This window comes from Scyliorhinus canicula, chromosome 28 (genome assembly GCF_902713615.1).
Source record: "Scyliorhinus canicula chromosome 28, sScyCan1.1, whole genome shotgun sequence".
NCBI classification, from domain to species: domain Eukaryota; kingdom Metazoa; phylum Chordata; class Chondrichthyes; order Carcharhiniformes; family Scyliorhinidae; genus Scyliorhinus; species Scyliorhinus canicula.
In genome coordinates, this window is record NC_052173.1 from 19061763 (window position 1) to 19083466 (window position 21704).

Below are 21704 nucleotides of genomic sequence, written 5' to 3' on the forward strand. Positions count from 1 at the left end.
GAGCGGCAGCAGAGAGCAGGTCACATGCCCCATACGCTGACACCACGTGTTCTGGGCGCGAGAGAGAGATTCCTCCATTTTGTAGCTGCTGGAGCGGCAGGCAGCAGGTCACATGCCCCATACGCTGACACCACGTGTTCTGGGCACGAGAAAGATTCCTCCATTTTTTAGCTGCTGGAGCAGCAGACAGCAGGTCACATGCCCCATACGCTGACACCACGTGTTCTGGGCGCGAGAGAGATTCCTCCATTTTGTAGCTGCTGGAGCGGCAGCAGACAGCAGGTCACATGCCCCATACGCTGACACCACGTGTTCTGGGCGCGAGAGAGATTCCTCCATTTTGTAGCTGCTGGAGCGGCGGCAGAGAGCTGGTCACATGCCCCATACGCTGACACCACGTGTTCTGGGCGTGAGAGAGATTCCTCCATTTTATAGCTGCTGGAGCGGCAGACAGCAGGTCACATGTCCCATACGCTGACACCACGTGTTCTGGGCACGCGAGAGATTCCTCCATTTTGTAGCTGCTGGAGCGGCAGCAGAGAGCAGGTCACATGCCCCATACGCTGACACCACGTGTTCTGGGCGTGAGAGAGAGATTCCTCCATTTTGTAGCTGCTGGAGCGGCAGCAGACAGCAGGTCACATGTCCCATACGCTGACACCACGTGTTCTGGGCGCGAGAGAGATTCCTCCATTTTGTAGCTGCTGGAGCGGCAGCAGAGAGCAGGTCACATGCCCCATACGCTGACACCACGTGTTCTGGGCGCGAGAGAGATTCCTCCATTTTGTAGCTGCTGGAGTGGCAGCAGAGAGCTGGTCACATGCCCCATACGTTGACACCACGTGTTCTGGGCACGCGAGAGAGATTCCTCCATTTTGTAGCTGCTGGAGTGGCAGCAGACAGCAGGTCACATGCCCCATACGCTGACACCACGTGTTCTGGGCGCGAGAGAGAGATTCCTCCATTTTGTAGCTGCTGGAGCGGCGGCAGACAGCAGGTCACATGCCCCATACGCTAACACCACGTGTTCTGGGTGCGAGAGAGATTCCTCCATTTTGTAGCTGCTGGAGCGGCAGCAGAGAGCAGGTCACATGCCCCATACGCTGACACCACGTGTTCTGGGCGCGAGAGAGATTCCTCCATTTTGTAGCTGCTGGAGCGGCAGACAGCAGGTCACATGCCCCATACGCTGACACCACGTGTTCTGGGCGCGAGAGAGATTCCTCCATTTTGTAGCTGCTGGAGCGGCAGACAGCAGGTCACATGCCCCATACGCTAACACCACGTGTTCTGGGCGCGAGAGAGATTCCTCCATTTTGTAGCTGCTGGAGCGGCAGCAGAGAGCAGGTCACATGCCCCATACGCTGACACCACGTGTTCTGGGCGCGAGAGAGAGATTCCTCCATTTTGTAGCTGCCAGCAATGCTGGTGTGAGCTCCTCTGGGTGAACAACCCATGGAGAAGATGCTGAAAACAGGAACAAAGCAGCATAAAGATGATTATGTGAGGTGTGGGTTATTAATTGTGCCAATGCAAATCAGGATTCAAAGTTCATGTGTGTTATATACAGGGAAGTACTGGCAAGTGAAAGATTAAAACCCTCAAATCTTCAAAGACATTCATGGCGAGATCGAGGACAAACCTCTATTTCAATGGATGCAGTGAGATCTTAAATCAGCTGAAATCATTATCAGAAATGTAACATTGAATAACAAAGTAAGTGAGATCGTGGGGACAAAGCAGGCTCACCTATCACATTAAAGGTAAGAGAAAATGGTGGGTCGCGAAGGTTGGCCGGCGTGGGTCACAAAGGTTGGCCAACATGGTTCACGAAGATCGGTCGGTGTGGATCACAAAGGTCGGCCAACATGGTTCACGAAGATTGGCCGTCGTGGATCACGAAGGTCGGCCAACATGGTTCACGAAGATTGGCCGTCGTGGATCACGAAGATCGGCCGGTGTGGATCACGAAGGTCGGCCGGTGTGGATCACGAAGGTCGGCCGGTGTGGATCACGAAGATCGGCCAACATGGTTCACGAAGATCGGCCAACATGGTTCACGATGGTCGGCCGGTGTGGATCACGAAGGACGGCCGGTGTAGATCACGATGGTCAGTCGGTGTGGATCACGAAGGTCGGCCAACATGGTTCACGAAGATCGGTCGGTGTGGATCACGAAGATCGGCCAACATGGTTCACGAAGATCGGCCAACATGGTTCACGATGGTCGGCCGGTGTGGATCACGAAGGACGGCCGGTGTAGATCACGATGGTCGGTCGGTGTGGATCACGATGGTCGGCCGGTGTGGATCACGAAGGTCGGCCGTCGTGGATCACGAAGGTCGGCCAACATGGTTCACGAAGATCGGTCGGTGTGGATCACGAAGGTCGGCCAACATGGTTCACGAAGATCGGTCGGTGTGGATCACGAAGATCGGCCAACATGGTTCACGAAGGTCGGCCGGTGTGGATCACGAAGTTCGGCCGGTGTGGATCACGAAGGTCGGCCAACATGGTTCACGAAGATCGGTCGGTGTGGATCACGAAGATCGGTCGGTGTGGATCACGAAGGTCGGCCAACATGGTTCACGAAGGTCGGCCAACATGGTTCACGATGGTCGGCCAACATGGTTCACGAAGGTCGGCCAACATGGTTCACGATGGTCGGCCAACATGGTTCACGAAGGTCGGCCGGTGTGGATCACGAAGGACGGCCGGTGTAGATCACGATGGTCGGTCGGTGTGGATCACGATGGTCGGCCGGTGTGGATCACGATGGTCGGCCGGTGTGGATCACGAAGGTCGGCCGTCGTGGATCACGAAGGTCGGCCAACATGGTTCACGAAGATCGGTCGGTGTGGATCACGAAGGTCGGCCAACATGGTTCACGAAGATCGGTCGGTGTGGATCACGAAGATCGGCCAACATGGTTCACGAAGGTCGGCCGGTGTGGATCACGAAGTTCGGCCGGTGTGGATCACGAAGGTCGGCCAACATGGTTCACGAAGATCGGTCGGTGTGGATCACGAAGATCGGTCGGTGTGGATCACGAAGGTCGGCCAACATGGTTCACGAAGGTCGGCCAACATGGTTCACGATGGTCGGCCAACATGGTTCACGAAGGTCGGCCAACATGGTTCACAATGGTCGGCCAACATGGTTCACGAACGTCGGCCAACATGGTTCACGATGGTCGGCCAACATGGTTCACGAAGATCGGTCGGTGTGGATCACGATGGTCGGCCAACATGGTTCACGAAGATCGGTCGGTGTGGATCACGATGGTCGGCCAACATGGTTCACGAAGATCGGTCGGTGTGGATCACGAAGATCGGTTGGTGTGGATCACGAAGATCGGCCAACATGGTTCACGATGGTCGGCCGGTGTGGATCACGAAGGTCGGCCAACATGGTTCACGATGGTCGGCCAACATGGTTCACGAAGATCGGTCGGTGTGGATCACGATGGTCGGCCAACATGGTTCACGAAGGTCGGCCGGTGTGGATCACGATGGTCGGTCGGTGTGGATCACGAAGATCGGTCCGTGTGGATCACGATGGTCGGCCAACATGGTTCACGAAGGTCGGCCAACATGGTTCACGAAGGTCGGCCGGTGTGGATCACGATGGTCGGTCGGTGTGGATCACGAAGGTCGGCCAACATGGTTCACGAAGGTCGGTCGGTGTGGATCACGAAGGTCGGCCAACAAGGTTCACGAAGGTCGGCCGGTGTGGATCACGAAGGTCGGCCAACATGGTTCACGAAGGTCGGCCAACATGGTTCACGAAGGTCGGCCGGTGTGGATCACGAAGGTCGGCCAACATGGTTCACGAAGGTCGGCCAACATGGTTCACGATGGTCGGCCGGTGTGGATCACGAAGGTCGGCCAACATGGTTCACGAAGATCGGTCGGTGTGGATCACGAAGGTCGGCCAACATGGTTCACGATGGTCGGCCAACATGGTTCACGAAGATCGGTCGGTGTGGATCATGAAGGTCGGCCAACATGGTTCACGAAGATCGGCCGGTGTGGATCACGAAGGTCGGCCAACATGGTTCACGATGGTCGGCCAACATGGTTCACGAAGATCGGCCGGTGTGGATCACGAAGATCGGTCGGTGTGGATCACGAAGATCGGTCGGTGTGGATCACGATGGTCGGCCAACATGGTTCACGAAGGTCGGCCGGTGTGGTTCACGAAGGTCGGCCGGTGTGGATCACGAAGGTCGGCCAACATGGTTCACAAAGGTCGGCCGGTGTGGTTCACGAAGGTCGGCGAACATGGTTCACGATGGTCGGCCAACATGGTTCACGATGGTCGGCGAACATGGTTCACGATGGTCGGCCAACATGGTTCACGATGGTCGGCCAACATGGTTCACGATGGTCGGCCAACATGGTTCACGATGGTCGGCCGGTGTGGATCACGAAGATCAGCCGTCGTGGATCACGAAGATCGGCCGGTGTGGATCACGAAGATCGGCCGTCGTGGATCACGAAGATCGGCAGGTGTGGGTCACGAAGGATGGCCGATGTGGGTCACGAAGATCGGCCGGTGTGGGTCACGAAGGATGGCCGGTGTGGGTCACAAAGGATGGCTGGTGTGGGTCACGAAGATCGGCAGGTGTGGGTCACGATGATCGGCCGGTGTGGGTCACGAAGGATGGCAGGTGTGGGTCACGAAGATCGGCCGGTGTGGGTCACGAAGGATGGCAGGTGTGGGTCACGAAGATCGGCCGGTGTGGGTCACGAAGGATGGCCGGTGTGGGTTACAAAGATCGGCCGGTGTGGATTATGAAGGATAGCCGGTGTGGGTTACAAAGATCGGCCGTCGTGGATCACGAAGATCGGCAGGTGTGGGTCACAAAGGATGGCCGATGTGGGTCACGAAGATCAGCCGGTGTGGGTCACGAAGGATGGCCGGTGTGGGTCACAAAGGATGGCTGGTGTGGGTCAAGAAGATCGGCAGGTGTGGGTCACGAAGATCGGCCGGTGTGGGTCACGAAGGATGGCAGGTGTGGGTCACGAAGATCGGCCGGTGTGGGTCACGAAGGATGGCCGGTGTGGGTTACAAAGATCGGCCGGTGTGGATTATGAAGGATAGCCGGTGTGGGTTACAAAGATCGGCCGGTGTGGGTCACGAAGGATGGCCGGTGTGGGTTACAAAGATCGGCCGGTGTGGATTATGAAGGATAGCCGGTGTGGGTTACAAAGATCGGCCGGTGTGGGTTACAAAGATCGGCCGGTGTGGATTATGAATGATAGCCGATGTGGGTTACAAAGATCGGCCGGTGTGGGTCACGAAGGATGGCCGGTGTGGGTTACAAAGATCGGCCGGTGTGGGTCACGAAGGATGGCCGGTGTGGGTTACAAAGATCGGCCAGTGTGGATTATGAAGGATGGCCGGTGTGGGTCACGAAGGATGGCTGGTGTGGGTTACAAAGATCGGCCGGTGTGGGTTATGAAGGATGGCAGGTGTGGGTTACAAAGATCGGCCGGTGTGGGTTATGAAGGATGGCAGGTGTGGGTTACGAAGATCGGCTGGTGTGGATTATGAAGGATGGCTGGTGTGGGTCATGACGGATGGTCGGTGTGAGCTATGAAGGATGGCCGGTGTGGGTCACGAAGGATGGCTGGCGTGGATCATGACGGATGGTCGGTGTGAGCTATGAAGGATGGCCGGTGTGGGTCACGAAGGATGGCCGGTGTGGGTCACGAAGGATGGCTGGTGTGGGTCATGACGGATGGCCGGTGTGGGTCACGAAGGATGGCTGGTGTGGGTCATGACGGAAGGTCGGTGTGAGCTATGAAGGATGGCTGGTGTGGGTTACAAAGGATGGCTGGCGTGGATCATGAACATTGGCTGGTGTGGGTTGCGAAGATCGGTAGGTGTGGGTCACCCGTCGTGGATCCGGCATGTTGTCCGGTGTGGGTCACGAAGGCTGGCCGGATGGTAAAAATGGGTCCCAGGCAAAAAAAAGTTTAAAAGACATTGTTTTAGAGCAGTGCTTCTCAAAGTGTGGTACAGTCATCGTTTGCCGGTACTTGGAGTGTTTCCAGAAAAGAAAGAGACAGTAATCTTGGATTGGCTTGTTTCGCTTACCGGTCCCTGGCACATTGGAAAAAAAACCTGCCGGTACACCACATCAGATAGTTTGAGATGCATTGCTTTAGAGCATGGTGAGAAGACTTTCAATAAAGACAAGAGGGTTCTTCACACTTGCCAAGCACATGTCCAAAGATGTGCGGGTTAGGTGGATTGGCCATGCTAAATTGCCCGTAGTGTCCTAAAAAGTAAGGTTAGGGGGGATTGTTGGGTTACGGGTATAGGGTGGTTACGTGGGTTTAAGTAGGGTGATCATGGCTCGGCACAACATTGAGGGCCGAAGGGCCTGTTCTGTGCTGTACTGTTCTATGTTCTATGCCTGCTGTGCGAGATCTCCCCAGGAGGTGGCGCACTAAGAGGGAGGTGGCTCGGGGGAAGACGACACATAGTTTACGACAGTACCGTAAAGTGTATGACGGGGTTGCATTGGGGAGATTTCTATTTTTTTTTAAAAAGAGAGGTTGCTGTGAGTGAAATAGTGGGTTAGTTATCGCAAAGCGGGGAGGGAAGCGTTCAGAATCGTGCGGAAAGCTGATTAAAATCACCTGAGAGGGTGTGTGACGCGCTGTCCCGAGGAGGGGGCGGGGCGGAGGGTGGGCACGTGACTGACGCAAGCCCGGGTAATTCAAAGCAAACAAAAAAAGAGAGAATAAAAAATATAAATCCAAGTAATCCTCGATAAATGGCCCCTTTGAAGTTTCGGAAGATTGCAGTGTTGGGGTATAGATCAGTCGGTGAGTAGTTTTGATTTTTCTATGAGGGGGGGTCTCGAGGGGATTCGACGTCCCCATGGAGACGCCGCGCGGTTCCACAACTATTATTTTATTCTAAATATTATTTATTTTAAATGCTGCCGACTATAAATGAGCACTTTCCAGTCGTGTTATTTTTAAAATCCCATCATTTACCACGGGTGTTTTGATGTGATTAAATCCATTGGCTTTTAATATTGTGTAAAATATATCTAATTTCTGGCAGAGGACGAAATGTATTTCTTTTTATTTTTTGCAAATGGAGAAGTTTGGTGGTCTTCCCCCTTTGCCTTGTCTCCAAGTTGCACTCCACCCTTCCCCATTGCTAAAACTCAGTGCCACTGCATTACCCCCTCCAAAAAGGAGCTTCTTCTCTGACCCCAATGCAAAGTTAGCCTGGGGGGGGGGAGAGAATTCCAGCCCCATTACTGGTTTGAAATGATGTGGAGATGCCGGTGTTGGACTGGGGTGGTCACAGTAAGAAGTCTTACAACACCAGGTTAAAGTCCAACAGGTTTGTTTCAAACACGAGCTTTCGGAGCACTGCTCCTTCCTCAGGTGAATTGTTTGAAATGGTTCAGAGGTGCATGAGAACATGTCCTTTCCTGCCCGCTCCCTGAATCCCATCCCGTCCCCATGTTGCCCAGTTCCAGTTTTGGGTGAATTGTAATGAGTCCCATTTACTAGGCGACTGTTTATCTCCCCACCAATCCATCTCTTTTTAGCCGCAGTGATTTTTTTAAAGGGAGTCCATTTTAATCTATTGTGCTGGAAGTCGTTAGATACATAGAATTCCCTTGACCAGTGAAAGGGAAAAGCACTCCTTCGCTTTATTGGGTGGGGGTGTAGGAAGATGGGGTTTTTGGGGGGGGTGCAGGAAGATGCGGTTTTTTGGGGGGGGGGTGAATGTGGTGAATGTAACTCCGTAATTCACACTGTATTGTATATACATGAGACCATGCATTTGTAAGCGCAGTTGCGTTGCCCGACTACTAGGAGTAGCGCTGGGAATGCGTAGGAATTTGTACAGGGCTCCATCCTTGGCTCCGCCCATGACTCCTCCCCTGGACTGCTGTATAAATACCAATGCTCAGAGCCAGTCGTTCAGTTCATCGAGAGTTCAACGCGGAACAGGCTGGCTCTGTTGTAAGTAGATTAAAACCACTGTTCATATCTTAAAGCACGTGTCTAGTGAATTGATGGTTCCATCAGGGTGTAGGAAGATGGGGGTTTTTGCGGGGGTGTACGAAGATGGGGGTTTTTGGGGGCGTGCAGGAAGATGGGTTTTTTGGGGGGGTGCAGGAAGATGGGGTTTTTGGGGGGTGCAGGAAGATGGGGTTTTTTTGGGGGTGTAGGAAGATGGGGTTTTTGGGGAGTGTAGGAAGATGGGGTTTTTGGGGAGTGTAGGAAGATTGGGTTTTTTTTTGGGATGTAGGAAGATGGGGTTTTGGGGGGAGTGTAGGAAGATGGGGTTTTGGGGGTGTAGGAAGATGGGGTTTTTGGGGGGGTGTAGGAAGATGGGGTTTTGGGGGGAGTGTAGGAAGATGGGGTTTTGGGGGGTGTAGGAAGATGGGGTTTTGGGGGGTGTAGGAAGATGGGGTTTTGGGGGGTGTAGGAAGATGGGGTTTTGGGGGGGTGTAGGAAGATGGGGTTTTGGGGGGGTGTAGGAAGATGGGGTTTTTTGGGGGGGATGTAGGAAGATGGGGTTTTGGGGGGGTGTAGGAAGATGGGGTTTTGGGGGTGTGTAGGAAGATGGGGTTTTGGGGGTGTGTAGGAAGATGGGGTTTTGGGGGTGTGTAGGAAGATGGGGTTTTGGGGGGGTGTAGGAAGATGGGGTTTTGGGGGGGTGTAGGAAGATGGGGTTTTGGGGGGGTGTAGGAAGATGGGGTTTTGGGGGTGTGTAGGAAGATGGGGTTTTGGGGGTGTGTAGGAAGATGGGGTTTTGGGGGGTGTAGGAAGATGGGGTTTTAGGGGGTGTAGGAAGATGGGGTTTTGGGGGGTGTAGGAAGATGGGGTTTTGGGGGGGATGTAGGAAGATGGGGTTTTGGGGGGTGTAGGAAGATGGGGTTTTGGGGGGTGTAGGAAGATGGGGTTTTGGGGGGGTGTAGGAAGATGGGGTTTTGGGGGGGGTGTAGGAAGATGGGATTTTGGGGGTGTGTAGGAAGATGGGGTTTTGGGGGAGTGTAGGAAGATGGGGTTTTGGGGGGGGTGTAGGAAGATGGGGTTTTGGGGGGTGTAGGAAGATGGGGTTTTGGGGGAGTGTAGGAAGATGGGGTTTTGGGGGGTGTAGGAAGATGGGGTTTTGGGGGGTGTAGGAAGATGGGGTTTTGGGGGGTGTAGGAAGATGGGGTTTTGGGGGTGTAGGAAGATGGGGTTTTGGGGGGGTGTAGGAAGATGGGGTTTTGGGGGGGTGCAGGAAGATGGGGTTTTGGGGGGTGTAGGAAGATGGGGTTTTGGGGGGGTGTAGGAAGATGGGGTTTTGGGGGAGTGTAGGAAGATGGGGTTTTGGGGGTGTAGGAAGATGGGGTTTTGGGGGGAGTGTAGGAAGATGGGGTTTTGGGGGGTGTAGGAAGATGGGGTTTTGGGGGTGTAGGAAGATGGGGTTTTGGGGGGGTGTAGGAAGATGGGGTTTTGGGGGGGTGCAGGAAGATGGGGTTTTGGGGGGTGTAGGAAGATGGGGTTTTGGGGGAGTGTAGGAAGATGGGGTTTTGGGCGAGTGTAGGAAGATGGGGTTTTGGGGGAGTGTAGGAAGATGGGGTTTTGGGGGAGTGTAGGAAGATGGGGTTTTGGGGGAGTGTAGGAAGATGGGGTTTTGGGGGAGTGTAGGAAGATGGGGTTTTGGGGGGTGCAGGAAGATGGGGTTTTGGGGGGTGTAGGAAGATGGGGTTTTGGGGGGGGTGTAGGAAGATGGGGTTTTGGGGGAGTGTAGGAAGATGGGGTTTTGGGGGGTGTAGGACGATGGGGTTTTTGGGGGGGATGTAGGAAGATGTGATTTTGGGGGGGGGGCAGGAAGAGTTTTGAGAGGTGTAGGATGAAAGTTTTTTGGGGGGGGGGATTGTCATAGTGGTTCATGATGAGGACAAAAATTGTTGACCTGACTTAACATAGTTTTAAGATGATTGGCACACGCCCGGTTGCCTTTTAAATGAAAACTTTGACTTCATGGTGATTCGTCAGAAATGACTCCGAGCAGGGGAAGCATGCTGGTGCAGTGGTTAGCATTTCTACCTCACGGCGCCGAGGTCCCAGGTTCGATCCCGGCTCTGGGTCACTGTCCGTGTGGAGTTTGCACATTCTCCCTGTGTTTGTGTGGGTTTCGCCCCCACAACACAAAGATGTGCAGGGTCGGTGGATTGGCCACGCTAATTGGAAATAAATAATTGGGTACTCTAAATTATTTTTAAAAATAAATGACTCCGAGTTTTGCAAATTCTCCCTGTGTCTGCGTGGATTTTGTCCCCTCAACCCAAAGATGTGCAGGTGGATTGGCCATGCTAAATTGCCCCTTAATTGGGGGAAAAAAATGATTGGATTAAAAAAAAAGAAATGACTTGGAGTTGCTTTGTAATGTTGTGCTTGTTATGTAGGTAAGCACTGTAGCCAATTTGCACATCTGAGATCTCACAGATAGAAATGAGATGAATTCCCACTGTTTGGTCAGGAGGGAAATGTTGGTCAGAACTCTGGGGGAAGCTCCTCCACGTCTCCTTACAATCATGCAATGTCTAACACCTTTCTGAAGCGGTGGAAGAGTCAGATATTTGGAACCTTGGATCTGATTTGAAGGACGGTGCCTTCCAACAGTGTAGTGCTTCTACAGTACCGCAGCATCAGTCTGGTGATATGCCTCCATTCTGGAAAAAGGCATGAATGCACAACCGTCTGACCCAGCGATGAGAATGCTACCAAGCGGGTACTCACTTTTTACCACGCGTATACCATTGAAAAGGTAATTCTGGCTTGCTCAACATGGGAACTTGGTGTAAAATTGAGTTTAAATTGATCCTGCCCTTCAGTTCATTTTGGTTAGTGGTTTTCAGCCTATTCTGTTTGGGGGCTGTCTGCTAATACTCACGTGCTCTGCTTGATCTCCTATTTCAGTAAGTTAACAAATAAGAGAATTGTTGAGCCCCCCCCCCCCCCGTTTTTAAAAACTTGTGGTTAATGTGCCAGATGACCAGTTATCCTTTTTTTTAAAAAAATAAATAAATTGCACTATCCATTAAATTCTGAATGTATAAAAGCTACACATTTTAGTTTCTCAAACCTTATTTAAATGTGAGTGATTCAAAATATTGCTCCTCTAAATGTGATGGTTAGGGGAACTTGAAACACACTCCCCTTGTATAGTAATCGTTCTGGATTTACATCTATTTAGATTTGAACTGAAATGTTTGTGGTATTCTGACTTCAATGTTCTGGCAGAAAAGAAGTACAGTTAGCTTGTGCTTTAATGTTACCCTTTGTAACAAATGTCATTCTAAAATGTGTTACTTTGTAAACTCCTTGTTGTAGGAAAGTCATCGCTGACAATCCAATTTGTAGAAGGACAATTCATCGATTGCTATGACCCTACAATTGAGAATAGTAAGTATGGTCTTGGTCAGGGTGTTGCAAAGGTCACTGAACATAGAGACAATGACTGAGCAAGCCTGGAGATAGCTTTGATTTGGAGTTTCTTGGGTGTAGCATTGGTTCTGGCCTCTCTCTGGTATGTTGTCCATGTGATCCTCATTCGTATGTGGACCTAGACTGTGAGTATTGGCAGGCAATTTGACGATGGGGATGTCCATGCCAAGCCAAGCCAGAACCTATCCTGCATCAGTGTTCCTGCAAACACATACCTGTGTCACAGGGATTTTCTTTTCTTCCCCTTCTCTGTGGGAACAGATTGTCACGGACTGGTCTCGGTAATACCGATTCTGCAACCTTTGTGACTCGAAGGATGTTTGTGGGATTTAACTGCTTTTGTAGGATTGATTGAACTGCTTCCGTAAATGTAAAAAACTCAGTGCCCTTTAGGCAAGAGGATACAGAAGTAATGAAACAATGATTTTGCCAGGAAGCAGACGTAGTTTTAAGTGATCTATGTTGTATTGTTGGATATAAATCAGGTATAGATTTGTGAATTTAATTTAGTGTTTCTGTGTAAGAAAGGGTTAAAACTCTAGATCAATGATAAACTAGTTAGATTCATGTTAAGCAAAGGGTATGCCTGTATGGGGATTTTGGTTTAATTTCAGATTGCATTGCGCTTTGAGAGTTTAAGACATTAAAAGCAAACAGGGCTTGGAGATGGATTGAGCTGTTGCTCAGCAACCAGGGGCCATCTTTAAGCTAAAAAAACCTTTTTGAGTTTTGTATTAATTGCATTCAAGGATCTTAATAAATGGAGAGGAAACTGCTTTCACAGCTCTACCAGAAGCAGGACCATGAAGTAATGGGAAGAAAGTAAGTTCCAGAAACTAAAGAACAGCTTGTTTCAGAAACCAGGGACTGAAAAGAGAGATCCAAGGAAGATTGAAGTCAGAGGGGGAAAAGGAACTGGAATTTGAACAAGGTACTGTTCAGTGGAATTCAAGTAAAAGGCAGAGAAAATGCTCTGAGTTAGAGAGTCAGCTGCGAGAACCAGATTTTACAGTGTGGAACCAGATATTGGAGGTAAATCAAAAGTTTGGTGACATCTTACTACAGCCTGTAAAGCAGTACTATTCTATTGGCGTGACTAGATACCCGAGAGATTGTGTAGAAGCTTGAATGCATGTGGCAATTCAAGGCAGAGGAATACTGAAAGGAGAGTAGGAAATTCTCAAAGTGGATCGATGTTGGAAACAGCTGAGGAAAGCATTGTTTGGATGAGTATTCGGAGTAAAGTGGAACGATAGAACAATGGAACATTACAGCGCAGTACAGGCCCTTCGGCCCTCGATGTTGCGCCGACCTGTGAAACCAATCTAAAGCCCATCTACACTATTCCATTATCATCCATATGTTTATCCAATGACCATTTAAATGCCCTTAATGTTGGCGAGTCCACTACTGTTGCAGGCAGGGCATTCCACGCCCTTACTACTCTCTGAGTAAAGAACCTACCTCTGACATCTGTCCTATATCTATCTCCCCTCAATTTAAAGCTATGTCCCCTCGTGCTAGCCATCATGTTTGGGAAACACTCATGTGAAAGCCAGAGTCCAGTGAGGCCAGTTGGCCCACAGTGTGATGATAATCTGGGGGGATTTGAAGAGAAATCCACAGAAGTTTGATTGGATGGCACCTGCCACTTCATTTCAAGAGTGGGGTGTGTCTGACTACCGACATCCCGTTGGTTTACAGGGACTGTGAATTTACTGAGAACATTGTAGCATAAAATATATTTTGTAACTGGTGTTATACTTAAATCTGTGTGCATTTGTGAAGAATTGGGAGTGTTATAGTCAAACTTTTCTTGTTTAAAGATTCTTTTTCTGTTATTAAAAGCTAATTGGCGGTCCTATGTCTCTTTCAGCTTTGTTTCCTAAAAAAGTAAAAGTTATGGTATTTTGAGCTAGGGTTTCATTCTGGGACCTCCCCATCCAGTAGTAACATCAACTGGGATCGTAACAAGTTAGGGATGTAGTATTTGGGAGCAGAAGCAGGCCATTCGGCCGTTCGTGTATGCTCTATCATCTGATAAGATCATGGCTGATCTGGTTGTGGTCAACTCCACTTTCCTCATATCCCTCGACTCCCTTGTCTATCAAAAATATGTCTCTCAAACTCAGCCTCTAATTCAATGACTCAGCCTCCACTGCTTTCTGGTGAAGAGAATTCCACTGACTGATGACCCTCTGAGAAACATTTCTCCTCATCTCTGTTTGATTCTTAAATTGTGTGCCCTGGTTCTACTCTTTCCCCCACAAGAGGAAACATCCTCCCGGTATCCACCCTATCAAGTAATATCAGGATCTTCTATGTTTCAATAAGATCGCCTCTCGTTCTTCTAAACTCCAGTGAGTAGAGGCCCAACTTTTTTGTAATGTATTCTTCTCCCTGACTGGGTCCATTCTTAATTGCCCTTGAACTGAGTGGCTTTCAGAGGGCAGTTACGACTGAACCACATTGCTGTGTGTCTGAAGTCACATCTAGGCCTGACCAGGTAAGGACGGCAGATTTCCTCCCCTAACAGACATTAATGAACTAGATGGTTTTTTACCACAATCGACAATGGTTTTATGGTCAGCATTACTGAGGTCAGCTTTCCAATTCCAGATTATTACTTGAATTCAAATTCCTCCAGCTGGCGTGGTGGGATTTGAACCCCAGAATGTTAACCTGCGTCTCTGAATTGCTTGTCTAGTGACATTGCCACTACACTACTCTCTTCCCCTGTTCAGCTTTTCTTCATAACCCATGGCTGGGATGAAGGGCTTGACTTAAGTGAACCTTTTCTGAACTGCTAAAGCAATTCTATCCTTTTTCAAATGAGACCAAAACTGTACACAGTACTCCAGATGTGCTCTCACCTATAGTAAAACCTTTATAGTCCATTCTCCTAGCAATAAACATTCCATTTGTCTTCCTAATTACTTGCTCTTGCATACTAAATATGTGACATTTATTTAGATGGAAAATAAAATTGCTTTTATTTAAATCATATTATAAAATCCGAAAGGGGCACTACAACATTCATGCATGCATTACAATTCTTTTTCTTTAAAACACGGGAACCTCTAACTATCTTTCTCGAAACTATCTTCAGGCTGTTTAGCCAATAAAAAGAATTTACAAACAGTATAAAACTATACAATAGCAGCATTACATTTTTCTGTATCTTGGCGGTCAAGTACAGAAAATTCACATCCTTTCTTTATTAGAACAAAACAAAAAATTAAGCGATGCACTTTATTTATTTAGAGAGAGTCAGGGTTTGCTGGAGTCTGAAAATAGGGTGCGAGGCTGCTCGCACTGTGAAGGAGGCTCTCCGTCACCATTTTCCAAGTCTCAGTGTCTGCATGACACTGAAGAGTATTGCTATCACTAATAGGGCTTCCACGATATATAAAAGGCAACCATTTTATGAGATTGTCGCACCAGGTTGGTGTGTCAGTGGCTGTTTCTGGGTGTGGTGTATGGCACTGATACATTCACGGTCTGTGTGGTAGGGGTCGGGGGGTTCGCTTCTGTGCGCAACTGTAGTGATCCCACGATGATCCAAATGTAGGTCATTATGTCTGTCTTCATTTTTCTCTTGGTCTTCCTCTGTCTTCTGGAGTTCCTGTGGACACGAGCATAATATTTGTTATTACCTTGTTTAATATCTTGTCTGTCTGTCCTTTTATCATCAATTGCCCATTAGAATCGTCACCATATGTGACTCCCTCATTTTTTTTAAACCAAATATTTTTGGGGACAAGACATCCGAAAAAGAAAATACTGTCACAGTGCGAGCAGCCTGTGTGGTTGATGCGCCGAGTGGGCGGACAATTTCTCTGTCCAGCAGCCAATTGTTTCACCCAAGTGGTTGAGGCTGTAAATAGCATGTGGGGATAGCGACCGAAGGGTCGCCGGAAAGCAAAAAAACTTGTGGCAAGGAGCATTCTTTAAACCACATCCTAAGAAACAGTAAAAGAGTTTTGACCCAAAAGCGCCGAATGGGGTGCGTGTGGGTCGCGGCTAGGCAAGAATGGGTGGAGTCCCCAGGTAGGGCGGTGACCAGTGCCGTAGGTGCACTACCCGAGCTTAGCTGACTAGATGGGGGTCCTCAGGCAGGGCGGGAACCAGTGACATGAGTAGGAGATCTCGCCAGTGTCCCTCTGTACAACTGAGTTCTGCAATCTCTCCCCATTTAAGTAATACACGGCTTTTCTAGTCTTCCTGCCACTGGAGAAGATCACATATTCCCATATTCGATACCAGCTGCCAATTTGTTCCCCACTCACTTGAGCTGTCTGTATCCCTTTGTCAGTTCTTTACCTTCTGCTGACAGCTTACTTTCCTACCTATCTTGGTGTCATGAATAAACCTTGCTACCATCCATTTGGTCACTCCATCCAAGCCATTGACGTAGAGTAAATAGTTGAGGCCTCAGCACTGATCCTTGTGCCACTCCATTAGTTACAGTTTGCCAACCAGAAAAATACTAATTTCTCTGTACTCTTTGCTTTTTGTTAGATAACCAATTCTTTATCCATGCTAATATGTTACTTCCTACACCATGAGCTCTTATTTTCTATATTAACCTTTGATGTCACATCTTATCAAATGTCTTGTGGAAATTCAAGGATACCACATCTACAGGTTCCTCTTTATCTATCTTCCTTTTGCTTGGTACTTCCACAATCCCCTTTATCCATGTTGCTTGTTATTTTCTCAGAACTCTAATAAATTAGTTTAAACACTATTTCCCTTTCACAAAGCCATGTTGTCTCTGCCTGACCCTATTACGATTTTGCAAGTATCCTGCTATAAACTCCTCAATAATATATTCTAGCAATTTCCCTCTGACAGATGTTAGGCTAACTGATCTATAGTTTCCTGCTTTCTGTCATCTTCCTTGAATAAAAGTGTTGCATTTGTTATTTTCCAATTTGTTGGGCCCTTTAAGGAATCTAAGGAATTTTGGAAGATTATAACCAATGCCTCTACTATCTCTGCAGCCACTTCTTGAAGACCCGAGGATGCAGGCTCTTTGGACCTGGAGACTTGTCAGCATTCGGGCCTCATAGTTTTCCCAGAGCCTTTTCCCTGGTGATGGCGATTGATTTTAAGTTTTGGCAGAGCAGACTCAAATGGGCCAAATGGTCTAATTCTGCTCCTATATCTTATGAAGTTCCTCCCTCCCTTTCTCCTCTAGATTTTCAAGATTCTTAGGGAGATTTTCCAAGTCTTCTGTCTTTACAAAGTACCTGTTCCACCTCTGCCATTTCCTTGTTTGTCATTAACAACTCCCTAGACTGGCTCTCTGGAGTTCCAATACTAGCTTTTCCTATTTAAATAATTGTAGAAACTCTTGTTGTCTGATTTTTCTATTACTAGTTGGCTTTCTCTCGTATTCTACTTTCTCCTACTTTATTTATATTTAGTCATTCTTTGCTGGTTCTCCCAAACTTCTGACCTACCGCATCTTTGCAGATTTGTACAGTGTTTCTTTGATGCTATCCTTAAACTTTCTTATTTATTCACTAACTCTCTTTGCTGAGAGTTCTGAAATATCTTCTTGAAGGTCTGTCATCTCTACAGTCCTACCCTTCAATCGTTGCTCTAATATCTGAATTCTCCCTCTGTATACCCAAACAGGGGCCGGAATGTGGCGATTAGGGTATTGTCACAGTAATTTCATTGCAGTGTTAGTGTAAGCCTACTTGTGACAATAAAGATTATTATTATTATTAATTCACTTTAGTGCACTTTCAGCCTTTATATCCTTTTATAATTGTCTTTATTTTTTTTATTTAGAATACTCAATTCATTTTTTTCTTCTAGTTGAGGGGCAATTTAGTGTGGCCAATCCGATTTAGCGTGGGGAGAATGTGCAAACTCCACACGGACAGTGACCAGGGGCCGGAATTGAACCCGGCTCCTCGGCGCCCTGAGGCGACAGTGCTAACCACTGCACCACCGTGCTGCCCCTTAATTGCCTTAATTTAGACGGAGAACATTCCGAGGCACGAGTAGGAGATTTCACCAGTGCTTGGCCAATATTTATTCCTCAAGCAACACCTAAAATGAATTAAAACGGAAACTGCTGGATAAACTCAGCAGGTTTGGCAGCATCTCTGGAGGGAAAAAAAAAGTTAATATTGTTATGGGAGAGGTGTTTTCAGAACCCCAAAATGTATCATGGAGTTCAACCAACTCCCACCTTTAATGGATTGTTGCTTTTGAAGCACACGGCTTGTTCCCCAGGTGTAGTATTACAATTATGGGCACGTGGTTTTTAAAACAAATTCCATGAAGCTTATTCCATGAACCCAAATAAACATTGGCTCTCTTAACACCCCTTACTTCAAAGATAACCCTGACAATAATACAACACTACCCAATCCTGCGAACTGTTCCTTTACACATCCAAAAGACTTAACAAATCCTTCAAACAGAAACACATTAGATTTATATTCAATACTGAGACCTTTTTACAATTCCAATTTCACCAAAGGATTAAGAGATAGTCCTTCATGGCAGAGATCACCAGCAGTGCAGCTCACAGCCACACCCAAGCTTTCTTCAAACTGAAACTAAAACTCCCAAAAAGCAGAAGTGAGCTCTGCTCCTCCTCCCCCCCCCCCCCCTCCCCCCCCCCCCCTCCCCCCCCCCCCCCCCGTGACATCACTTCAGTAATATGATCAGCTTTATTTCTTAAAGGTACATTTCTTAACCATCCATTTCTTAAAGGTACTCTCATGACAATATTTTTGATCTAAATGATCCTTCATTCAGAATTTGCCAGTAGCTCTCTTAAGGTCGGACTTCCTCCCGAGTGAGGGGTGTGAGTCCCAAGTGCAGCCACCTAATGCTCATTTGAGCGTGACATGGCTGTGGGGCGATTGGGAAGCAAGACCCCACAGGCCTGAATTCTTCTGAATATGTCTCTAGTATGGCTTTCAGCTCGTACATATTTATATCTGTCTGTGTCAACAATTGATCCATTTTGTTATGAATGCTGAACATATTCAGATGCAGAGCCTTTAACTCTGTCTTTTAACTCTATTTTTGCACTCTTGGCTATATCTGCTAGTGCCCCCTTAAATTTGTACCTTCTGTCCCTTCCTGCCGCACTTTGGTTATCATTACCCAAATTGCTACTTTGCTCTATTACCTTGTTGTTTCCATTTGATTTATCACATCTCCTCTCCCATGATTCTTTTCCCTCCACTATTTAGTTTGAAGACCCCTCTATGCATTAGTTACATGACTCACCAGAACACATGTACAGCACAGTTCAGGCGAAGACCTCCCCAATGGTACAACTCTCACTTTTCCCACTACTGGTGCTAGTACACCCTGAATCAAAATCTATTTCTCCCACACCATCCAACATTTCCAAGCATGTGAATCAATAAATAACTTGCAATTAGGTGGTATGCTGGCTCAGTGGTTAGCACTGCCACCTCAGGGCGCTGAGGACCCAGGTTGGATCCCGGCTCTGGGTCACTGTCCATGTGAAGTTTGCACATTCGCCCCGTGTTTGCGTGGGTTTCACCCCCACAAAGATGTGCAGGTTAGCTGGATTGACCCCGCTAAATTGACCCTCAATTGAAAAAAAATGAATTGGGTCCTCTAAATTTATTTTTTAAAAAGAACTTGCAATTATTCAGCACCTTTCACAACTGCGTGACATCCCAAGCACTTTACAACCAATGAAGACCTTTTGAAATGTAGTCACTGTTGTAAGAAATGTGGCAGCCAATTGCACACACCACTGTGATGTTGACCAAATCATTCAATTTAAGTGTTGCTTGAGGGCTAAAGGGCTAAATATTGGCCAGGACACTGGTGTGATCTCCTAAGCTAATGAGAAAGCAACACATGGCTTAACATCTCATTTGAAAGACTGCATCTTTGACAGTGCAAGCACTCCATCAGTACTGCACTGGACTGTCAGCCTGGATTATGTGCTCCAGTCTCTTGGGGTGGGTCTTGAACTTGATTCTGGTGACATGGCTGACAGATTGGAGGTGCTGTTCATAACTGCTGCTTTTGTAGTTCACTTTGATAAAAACATATGGATGTGACAAAAAAATCCCAGCACTATCCACAAATTTAGTGTTCCAATTTAATTTTGAACAGTCTCCTGCAATTTTAAAACTGACCAGATACATGTGCTCCTTATAGTACAACCTCTGGCACCTTTTCAGTGTCAGTTGATACCTTGTGTTACTCCAGAGACTAAACTACCGCAGTGTTATTTCTGTTATCTGAATTTGACTGATCTGAGTCCCATCATGTTGAAATACCATACAGCAGCTTTATTGGTAGAACAAAGTGTAGCTATCAAGCATACTTTTTAACCTATCTTTAAAATATATGCCTACTTTCTCACTTTCGTATGATTTTCGTTTACAACTCTTTTGCAGCTTTTAATAAAACCATAAGCTTTGATGGACAAGACTTCTATCTACAGCTGGTGGATACTGCTGGGCAGGTGAGAGTTAGAATCAGAGAATTTTACAGCGCGGAAGGAGGCTATTTGGCCCACTGTGTGCGCTGGCCGGCAAGTAGCCATCCAGCCTAATCCCACTTTACTTGGTCTGTAGCTTTATGCATATCCAAGTACTTCTTCAAATTTAATGAGGGTTTCTGCCTCTACCGTGCTTTCAGTTAGTGAGTTCTGGGTCCCCACCATCTTCTGGGTGAAAACATTTCCCTTTTGAATCCCCTCAGAACCTTTTGCCTTAAATTTCTGGCCCCTGGTTATGGGCCCCTCAACCAAGGGGAATAGATCCTTCCTCTTTCTAGACCCCTCATTATTGTATACACCAATTAAAACACCCCTCAGCCTCCTCTGTTCTAAAGAAAACAACCCCAGCCTCTCCAATCTTTCCTCATAACTAAAATTCTCCAGCCCGGGCAACATCCTCGTAAATCTCCTCTGTACACTCTCCAGTGTAATTACATCTTTCCTGTACTGCGGTGACCAGAACTGCACCCAGTACTCCAGCCATAGCCTAACTAGTGTTTCATACTGTTCCAGCATCACCTCCCAGCTACTATATTCTATACCTAGGATAATAAAGGTCATCTAATGCCTTCTTACTCCCCCTACCTGACCTGGCACCTTCAGGGTGCATGCACACCAAGGTCCCCCTGTTCTTCCACACTTCTCGGTATCTTACCATTTATTGTGTATTACCTTGCCTTGTAAATCTACCCCAAAAGCACCATCTCTCACTTCCCCAGATTGAACACCATTTGCCACTGTTCCACCCACCTGACTAGTCCATTGATATTTCCCTGCAGTCTAAAGCTTTCTTCCTCACTATCAACCCAACATGCCCAATTTGTATATAGTCTGCAAAAGTCTGAATCATACCTGTTAGGCTAAATCATTGATACATACCACAAAAACAACCTTCCAATCACACAGCTCCAGCTAGTGACACTTTCTGTGGATGTGGCACCCAAGGCCACAGGATGCATCCAGGATTTCCCACATGGCACAGGATGTGTAGTCCTTGGGGCTGAGGTTCCCTGCCATGTCTTGTAGACGATTAGAAACACTTAAAAGTTACTCACCAGGCCTTGCTGTCTCCTGCTTCCTCATCGTTAAAGACCTGAACAGCACTTATTACTTCATCAAATTCTCTGCAGGAAGTACTTTGTGGAACTCCATTGAGCTGGACACTGTGCAATCTGATGTGCGGGCTAGCACCAGGTTTGGAAACTGGAATGTGATGGATTTTCCTGTGTATTTAGCACATTGTAGGAATGTATCTCCCACCCTGAAAAGGTTTACCTGTTTTCAGTCTTTAAGTAGCTGGTTTTAACCATGTTTCACTCACTTGACAACCTAACTGAAGTTTAATTTCCTTCTCTTGTATTTTTTTTCTGTTTCTGCTTTCAGGACGAATATTCTATATTTAGCCGGTCCCACACTGTGGATGTTCACGGCTATGTTTTGGTTTACTCTGTAACATCAATGAAGAGGTGAATAATACATGTTAAATGACTCGGAACTAAATGCAAGTAATTTAAATTTTTAACAAATTGGTTAATTTTAGATTTAAGCACTTGATTTGAGGAGCCAAAGAAACCTTGAATTGATGGAAGTTAATACTTATTGGACTGATTTCAGTATATATGGGCAATTACGGCATAGGTCAGATGCAATATCTTTTGAAATATAAGGACACCTGGCTTCATCGGTTA

The 21704-nt window shown here is 47.6% G+C and overlaps 1 protein-coding gene across 3 annotated transcripts in view; it reads left to right on the forward strand.

Moving 5' to 3' along the window:
• The first annotated feature begins 6634 nt into the window (after positions 1 to 6634).
• LOC119958252 (GTP-binding protein Rheb-like) overlaps positions 6635 to 21704 on the forward strand; it is a 49492-nt gene continuing 34422 nt past the window's right edge. Inside the window, exons 1-4 of one of the 3 annotated variants that reach the window (XR_005458989.1) lie at positions 6635 to 6842; positions 11376 to 11447; positions 19913 to 19980; positions 21400 to 21482. Coding sequence is in view for 2 of the 3 variants with exons in the window: in XM_038786666.1 (XP_038642594.1) it covers positions 6791 to 6842; positions 11376 to 11447; positions 19913 to 19980; positions 21400 to 21482 (275 nt within the window). In the remaining variant the exon portion in view is untranslated. The remainder of the gene's footprint in view (positions 6843 to 11375; positions 11448 to 19912; positions 19981 to 21399; positions 21483 to 21704) is intronic. The other 2 variants (XM_038786666.1, XM_038786665.1) reach the window with 2 other exon arrangements.